Below are 9,328 nucleotides of genomic sequence, written 5' to 3' on the forward strand. Positions count from 1 at the left end.
AGCTGTGCTGTTAATCTCTACTCATTGAAACAGAGTTTCCCCACAGGGAGATATTTTCCATTTCTTACAACAGATTTGAGGTGTTTACCTGATAATTTAATCATGAGCTCTTTAACTTCTACAGTAAGTAACATCCACAGCTGAAGCCAAGAGTATTGTATAGTCCTTTGGCAATACTGCCATGGTCCTAGAGTGATTATGTAGTAAAGAAATGCTTGAAAAAAGAAAAAAAGAAAGGGTAACACAACATGAAAGCTTATTTGTCTTAATAATTGTATTTTTATGCCTTACTAAAATCATACCTGACACTTACTTACAAATCCAAAGGTCTTTATTCAAGGATATTTTCCTCCTTACTTGAATGTTTGATTCACTTCGGTGGTCATGAGCGAGGCAGAGAGAAATGAGGCTGTCATGTTGTGTGTTAGCAACATGATTAAGTTGGATGCCAACCTTTTCTAACTTTGATGCATTCATGTCGGCCGTATTTAATTCATGAGTCTGGTGTGGAAGATTGAAAGTGGTAAGACAAGGCAGAAAGGAAGGATGGCAGTAACATGTTGTAATATTCTCACTGACTCTGCCTGTTAGCAAAGTTCTTGTCTTTTTCTCTCTGCCATAGCATCTTATACTACCCTTCCCACTTTTCCTTCTCCCTTCAATGTCCACTTTTTCTCTTAACTTTCACTGTTTTAAGCTTTTCACCGCCTCATCTTTACTCTCATCCATCATTCTTTTCTTCCTGATTTTCCTCCACATGCATTGTCCTCCCCTCTTTCCACTTTTACATTATCCATCCTCGTCCTCTTTTTTTTCTCATTTCACTCTGTCATCTCTCCACACTGCCACTGTGTGTGTGTATGTGTCCTCAGCTTTTACAACTCATATTTTATGCATTCAGCTGCAGAGCAACTAACAGAGCAACCACGAGAAGTCTGTAGCTCATTTCTGCAATGCAGTGTATTCCTCTTCCTGTCTCCTGCCCACCCCCCTACCTCCAAACATTTTCATCTCTTTCCATACTCATAATGCCCTGTTTTTTTTCTCCTTCCTTTATTTCCATTGCATCAGTCTCCCTATAGGTAAAGGAAGGCAGGGGGGGTTAATGGTGAATACTTGGACTTCTGCCAGCACATATACTTTATAATCAAGGGACATTCTAATGGTCCTGTTTTCTTTTAGCACACGTATGTGCATGTATGTTTCATGGCAATGTTAGTTCATTTATATTAGTGCAAAGGAATGTTTGTTGGTAGTCTGTATTTGTGCGCCTGCTGTTTGCCCACTTGTTGTATGGCTGGCTAAATAAATACATCAGATCCTGAGCTGAAAAGAACACATTTGTCTTTCTCCCTGGAGAATGTGAATTATTTAAAATGAAAAGCTGGAGAGAGAGATGACTAACATTAGCGGATGACGTGCCTGGAGAAAAGAGAGATGGAGACGGATGGGAGGAGGGAGAAGGACCAGATGGGCTGGGGTGACACAGAGCCAAGGAGGGCTGGTATAAAGAAATGGGGTAAAAAAGTGTGATAAAAGAGAGAAGTGGAATGAAAGAAGAGTCAAACGCTGCAGAGGGAGAGTGGGATGGTAAGTGATAATGGTTTTGAGAGGGGGATTTTGTATAAAAGGCACAAATCAGTTGGAGGAAAGCAGGGAAAGAAAACCTCAAAAAAATAAAAATGAAAGCAAAAATATAAAGAGGCTTCTGTCTAAGACAAAAAGAGTTAGAGGGTTGATGAGGACATGACAAGAAGTGACAACAGACAGAGGGGAAGATGAGTGCAACAGAGGGAGTGACTTCAGAAACATATGATTGGGCACTGGTGCCAACTCTTGAGCCCACACGAATGCACACACGCACACATCAGATAAATCCCCAAGCTTCTCCAGCAGATTTCAGCCTGTTAACCTGAGTCACCCTGCCTCACCCCATCTCACCCTGCCACATGGTCCCAACAGGGGCCAGCGAGAGACTGGTAGAAAGACAGAAACCTCATGTTACAGAGGAATATTGAAAAACAGAGGGAATTAAGGACAAAGGAGAAAAATGGAGAGAAGAACGGTGGGGGGAAAAAAAGAGGAGGAAAGAGGGGGTAGAGGAGGTGAGAAAGAAAGCAAACTAACAGACGTGTGAGAGGAAGTCGTGAAGCACCACTGAGATCAGTGGGAAAGAAATTAAGTGCGTACTTCTTTGGCAACATTGGAAGTGCATGGGGGGTAAACGGGTGAGGGAAATAAAAAAGTGAGAGGGGGAAAGGGGAGGAGAAGGAAGGCGTGTAGTAAATTACAGAGGGAAGGAGAGCAATAGGAAGGAATAGCAGGGTGGTGAATGCGCCTGGAGCCGGATTGTGGAGCAGCAAACAACAGAGATAATAAGAGAATCTGCTGAAGGCATGCGGCACACTCAGTAATTATATAGAAAGAGCAGCCTGCTTTAATTAGAACAGGATGGAGCTCATGAGTGTGACAGAAACACACACAAAAACACACAAATACACATGCACATGAAGCGCAGCATTTGCAAGGTGAATTATTACATAATTTATTTTCCCTTGGTTTATTCGTGCTGGTGGCATTTCATAATGAGATTGGAGAACATGTGTGCACTCATCACTGCAAGTACAAGTAGTGCAAATTTGTAAATGCATGCAGGGTCACGACAAATAGTAACAATGCTGTGTGTGCACATGTGGGTCTTGATGACAGCAGGATGGTTCAACACTACAGTACACCTCCTCTAACTGGTCTGTGGGTTTTTTTGTAATCCTGTTTTTTTTTTGCTTATACACCTTTAAGAGAAAGCTGACTGAGCAAATATGCTAATTTTCAATAATGTCTCCTCCACATTTTACACTCGCAGTGCACATTCATATCTAGAAGCTGGTCAAGTGCCACCACAGTCTTCCAGTCTTCTGAGCAATTATTGGATTAAGTGTTTCTCATCCGTTTATGGCACCAGGATTTGCTCTATTCATTCCACTCAAGTATAGTTTTGTGTTTTTTATTAATCCAAAGTGGATTTACATTTGTGCTTGTGTCTTCATACATGTTTTTACGAAAATAACATGTATTGAAATATACATTACCTAAGCAATGAATAACTTTGACAATAACTTACATATTATAACATCCCATGGGAAACGGAAATGGGAAAGCCTCCCATCTTGCAACCGAGCAATGGATTTACTGTAGGGGCATCAGTCTAACTTTATGTATGTTTCTGTCCTACAAACTTCACACTCTTTCACATTTCAACAAATTGTACTGACTTGATTGTCTATATACTGTAAGTGTCAGTGCTTTGCTACTAAAGAAGTATGCAAAAAGTTGAAATATTTGCTTTGATTGCTGAATTCTTCCGCTGAACCATAGCTCAGAATGCTTAATAGATGCAGTGTAAAAATAATATATATACAGTATATGGATGAGTAGCTTTTCCAGACACCATAGCACATAAATATGCACAACAACATTAGTCTGCCTCATTTGTACATCCTGGAAATATGCATTGTTTGGACAGGTTCCATATTTGCATCTTATCAGTCTGCAATTTACTAATTATTTATATCAGCATTAAAATAACAGAAGGTTAAGAGTACCTTATAACAACTACAGATATTATAATATGAAGTAATCCAGTGTTGCCTGTGACAGACGTGACTGGTACATTGCGTGTGGTAATAATCCTCTTCTCTCCTGCACAACACTATCTGCTTACACCATTATCAGTAGCTGCTCACTGGCTACTCAATATTATTGACCTGCACTGAGACACTTAGTGCATTTGCACTCGCTCAGTTACACAATTAGACCCAGGAGTAAATAAGACATATTTACAGAACCTGCACTAATGTACACAAACACACACACACACACACACACACACACACACACACACACACATTTGTTTAACATTATGGTTGTGCACTGCCATGATTGCCTGCTTTGCATTTATCATATTAGGTTTCATAGCAGTCAGTCATGCATGTCCTCCATGCACACATACACAGGCATGATGGTGAAGAATACATTTCTTTATTCTCACAGTTATCACACTATCTATGTCTCTCAGGCATACAGCGACCCACACATACACAAATACACTCACGCACACACACTAAATGAAATAAACCTAACTATGTGTGTCCACTGAATAAGTGTGTCCATTCTTTATGTGTGTATGAGCAGTCCCAGAGCAATTCCTCAGTTTAGTGGAGCATTATGGCTGATCAATAGCTCTGGTGCAGTGGGAGATGTCGGGGTTGTTGCTGCATATTCATACCATTACAGCTGAACTGAGAAATTAGGTACTACAGGGGATGTGTGTATATGTGTGTGTGTGTGTGTGTGTGTGTGTGTGTGTGTGTGTGTGTGTGTGTGTGTGTGTGTGTGTGTGTGTGTGTGTGTGTGTATATATACATATAAGATCTTGTTCTTCATTAGTGCAGTCACTGTACTTTGCCATCTTTGTCTGCCTGTTTCTTTGGCAATATGCCTGACCTGTCATATCCCTTTACTCCTTTTCCTTCAATACTTTTTAATTCTTTAGTCATTGTTAGAAAATGCCTAATTTCTCTGTGCTCATCTTTGCCTTTCCCATGTTTCCTGACAACGCTCATAGCTCATAATTACTCTGTTCTCAGTGTCACAGTGTCCGTCAGATTTTATTGTCCTCAGACCAGCTTTTATTGAAGACAAGGCATTGCTGGTAATTACAAAAAGCAGGTCAAGCAACACATACTTTATTTGCACACAGACAAATTGCCAATATCAATGAGCTGTACTTATCTCCAACTGTCAAACAGTTACAGTACCGAAGAACCAGAAATTCTGCAACAGAGCAAATGTTCTGCATGACTTCAACGTAGTCGCTTCTACCAACTTTTACCAACACTTTTTCCATTTTCACCCCAATTGTACTGTATGTTCATCTAAAAATCTGAAGTGTTTTCTTCAGAAAACAAGCAGATTTAAATAACCAGAGCTGTAGCACCGTTGCAGTTCCTCTTAGCTTCTCTATGCAAATTGAGAATAGGTAGAGCTTTATCCTTTTTTTCCTCTGCCATATTCACTTTTCCAGCCTTCTCAATTGTTTGCCTCCCAACCCTTTACCCACTTGTTTTCCACCTCTGTCCTACTTCTGAAAATACCATATTCATGCAATCCAACAGTTTTTATCCAAACCTCTATTGTTCTACATCTGCCATCAGCCCTCTCTTCCACCCCACTTCATTCCCATTACCACCTCCTCTTTCCTCCTCTTACTCCAAGGGCACTTAATATATTTCTCTCTAAGTTCATATTCACAGATCTCATTCTTGCCTCTTTATTGTCTTTAATTCTTGCACTTCCTGATCCTCAATTTCTCAATTAAATTAAATGAATTACTGTATCAGCAGGAGAGTGGTCTGCCATTTCCTTGCCTATGTTTGTTTTAATTATTACTCATTGTCGCTGATGGTCACTCGAAGTAAGTATGACTGTCCTCTCTGTTGGATATGGGTACTCATGGGTCTTCAGATGGCTGTAGAGGCCGATCCGTGATCACATACTTTGGTGCAGTGTGGGCAGGGAAGAGTGATGGTGGTTGGTGATGGTGGAGACTTTTTCTCTTTCTCCTTGCGGTGCTGTCATCTTCTCTCTGCAACACAGCAGAGTTCCATTTCATGACGTCCAGTTCCTCTCTGCACAGATTTCTTCTAGGAGCGCCTGTCCAGTGCAATCTGCTCCCAGTTGCTCTGTGTGATATGGAATTTCTTCAGACTGGTCTTGATATTGTCTTTAAAATGTTTGTTTTTTTCAGAGTTGGTGGTGATGCTGATCATGCTGGCTTTCTCCAGAATGCTTAAGTTGGTGCATCTGTTTGTCCGTTTGTAAGGACCTTTGGTGCCGTGTCAGCGCTCTCAGGTGCCTGCTGTCAGTTGTCCAAGACTATGCTCCATACAGCAGGGTGAGAAGTAGCAGCTCTGGAGACCAAAAGTTTTTTGGGCCTTGGTCTTTAAAGGCTTTTACTGAAATTGGCATGGTCTCCACTGGCAGAGCTCAGGTGATGGTTGACTTCAGAGTGGATGTCACCTTTTAAGGTAATTTATGTGTTTCTGACAGCGTGCGTCAATCCCTCTGGACATGGTATTCCAGTCAGGAGTTTAGAGGCAGTATATTTTCAGGGCACTTTTTATAGCTTGTTCCCCATGTAGGGTGAGCAGAATGGATCCTAAATAGAGCTGCTTAGTCGTGCAGCTACCACAGAGCTCTTTCTGCCTTGTTCCAAAAAAGCAGTGACTGAATCTAGCATGTGCTGCATATGCTGGCTCATAACTACACGATTCCAAATCTCACAATCCTGCCTGGGTCATCACCTGCTGGCCACCATAGGACTTAATCGAGGATGTGTGGGTTATGGAGGACACCTCATGTGACTCCATCACGACTAGATGACAATCCACAGAGATTATAAATATACATTACAAATCACATTCACAAGAACACACCATTGCATAAAAAAGAACTTCCAATAACAAAATTCTATGGCAACAATAAAGCAGAACGGCATCAACACCCTACAAGGATTTTAGCACTCCTACAAAATCACCCTTCCATTATAATGAACACAGTCTGCTGTCAACTGAGTACAACACCCACATGGTATTGCACAACAATGCAAGATGGGGTGTGAAAGCTAACAGTAACAGTCAGGCGATCAAACTGCTGCTGTCGTATGAGCAATAGATTGTGACAAAAGATTCGAATACTGTCCGTCTCTGTTTACGTCAGAATGCATCACCCTATGCCACCCGCTGGTTTTACACTGACAATGCTTCATGTGAGTAGGTGTGTGTGTCTGTGTGTGTGTGTGTGTGTGTGTGTGTGTGTGTGTGTGTGTGTGTGTGTGTGTGTGTGTGTCTGTGTGTGTGAGTGGGTGTGTGTGTACACGGAAGAAAGAGTACATGAATCATTGATTTCACACTCACACACACCAGGCCGCTCAGACTGTTCAGCCTTACGGTTCACACATCATGCTTCACATGTAAATATGTGTGACTTTTTGGATGTACACATGAATCAAGGTAACGTGACCAAAAAATTGAAGCCATCACCATTGATGTCATTATCAACAGGTGTGGATTGAAATTGAATGAGAAAGGCTTTTGTGCAATTCTATTGTCTGACTATAAAAAAGCAAACCTTCACTTTCTCTCAACACGTGATGAGTGCTTCCTTTTTGATTACTCTCTTTATTCTGTGCTCCAACACAGTTATTCTCACTGTCCTCCACTGTTAACAGTATCTCTATCACATCTTCACATCTCCTGTGTCTCTTCTCGTATGGATCATCATTTCATTCCTGCCATCTCCTTCCTTCTTTTCTATTCACCTGTCCTCTCATCGTCCCTCATCATAAACATTATTTCTTATTTACACTTTCCCTCCATGTCCTTCTTGTACACCTTTCAACACCATTTACATTTCTTCTGTTTCATAACCAAAAATTGATAAATCCAAAACAATCTTAAAAGAAATGGAAAAAAACAGACAACTATTAGGTCAGATGGAAAAAATGGAGATTGGTTTCAATGGTTCTATATTTACTGAAGCAAACATCACAGATTCACATTGTTCTCATAAAAATGTGAAAGGCTTTAAATAGTTAGACATCAATAGTTCCTGATGTAGTCACATCAATCCCCTCCCTCTAATTTCACATCTGCTTTACAAACATTTCTGCTTTGTTCTTTCATCGTTTTGTTTCCCTCCTTTCGTTACACAGTCCCCTCCCTTGTTCTTTTTGTTCTCTCTTTGCTTTCTGTCTGCTTTCATCTATCCATGCATCCCCACTGTCTATTTATCCATTCCCTACCTTCACAGCTGCTGTGTCCCTCCTCGTAGCCGGCGCTGCAGCTGCACTTCCCAATGGGCACCAGCCATTCCCCCTCGGCACTGCAATGCATCCTGGGAGGGCTATCTGTGTCAACCTCAGAGTTGTTGACGCAGGTGCCGCGCACCTCTACCAACGTGGCGAAGGCTGCCTCAGCCACTGTGTCGGGGAAGACTGCCAGGTTCTGGACGGTTGCGAGGCACCGTTTGTAGTACACCCGCACGGCCACAAGCGCCACGCAGGCGCCGACGTCCTGGAAGGCCAGATGGAAGCCCTTACGGTTGAGGTGGCCGATCTCGCGCACCTCCGTGTTCAGCTTCATCTTCCTCTCACCCAGGTCGCCCTGTGTGAAGCTCTCATCAGCAGCGATGGTGTCAATCTTGATGTAGCGGTCCTCTCGAGTGATACCACCAAGGTCCCTGTCTGACTCAACGTAGAGGAGGTTGAAGGTCTCCTTACAGGTACCTGCTACACCAGGGATGCTGTTGCAGTCCCGAAGAGTGAACTGGAGCTCCACAAAGATGCGTTGACCGCCTCGGCGCGCCACCCAGCCAGTCTGTAGCCAATTGTTCTGCTGCGTGGGCTCCATCACGTTGCACACCTGGTACGTCCGGATAGGCTTGTACTTCTCATCTACACCACTTATCTCCTCCCACTGGAAAGAGAGGGGTAAGGTGGGGAGAGACAAAAAGGAGGGGAGAGGAACAACAAATATAAGTAAATGTAGAGGTCCAGTGAAGAGGATAAGAGGAGAGAGGAGGATAACAGGGAGAGTGTGATGGTGGTGGTGGTGGTAAAAAAAACAAAGAGAAGGAAGATGATTGTATAGTTGAAAAGATGTAGGATGAGACAGCAGGGAGTAAAGTGATAATATGAGGCAGTGAAGAAGAAAGTGATGTGATAATGACAAAGAAAAGAAAGAAAGAAAACAGTCAGTTCAGGTTCACAGCCTAATGACATAATCTGATGTGTGGGTGTCTGGAAAAATAAAAAACAACCTTGGCTCTCAGTTTCTCTGATAGCGTCACAGAAAAAATGACAAACTGTATATCCTCAGCGTTTGCAACTATGGGTCAGACTTTAATTTAATTTCTGGCCAGTTTCTTTTCATCTCAGCCGTCTTTGACACTAACAGTAATGGCATTTGAGTGTAATGTTGGTTAAATATCATCGCCTACACCCTGCTTTCCTGCTGGGCCTTTAGCACAGGAATCATCCTTACAACATCAAAGTGGTCAAGTGATGGTCATGTATGCTGTATGTTGGCCTTGATTGAGCTTCTCTGGAAATACAGGGGTTTTCTCTAAATCATTGATATGAATAATTGATCATTATTGGTACATCCGCTGACAAAAGTTGTTTTATGTGAATTGACGGCACAAAAAGAAATTAGGGTAGAATTCAAAGTAACTGCTGCCTTTCTAGCAGTACTTTCAGGGAGCAAGTATG

The 9,328-nt window shown here is 42.1% G+C and overlaps 1 protein-coding gene across 7 annotated transcripts in view; it reads right to left on the bottom strand.

The window, feature by feature from the left end:
• LOC128373726 (ephrin type-A receptor 7-like) overlaps positions 1 to 8,483 on the bottom strand; it is a 108,941-nt gene extending 100,458 nt beyond the window's left edge. For all 7 annotated transcript variants that reach the window (XM_053333893.1, XM_053333894.1, XM_053333891.1 and 4 more), the window contains exon 1: positions 7,862 to 8,483. In XM_053333893.1, the coding sequence (XP_053189868.1) occupies positions 7,862 to 8,468 (607 nt within the window). In that variant the 5' untranslated portion in view covers positions 8,469 to 8,483. The remainder of the gene's footprint in view (positions 1 to 7,861) is intronic.
• Positions 8,484 to 9,328: the final 845 nt, after the last annotated feature.

The sequence above is a fragment of the Scomber japonicus genome, chromosome 15, assembly GCF_027409825.1.
Source record: "Scomber japonicus isolate fScoJap1 chromosome 15, fScoJap1.pri, whole genome shotgun sequence".
Lineage (NCBI taxonomy): Eukaryota > Metazoa > Chordata > Actinopteri > Scombriformes > Scombridae > Scomber > Scomber japonicus.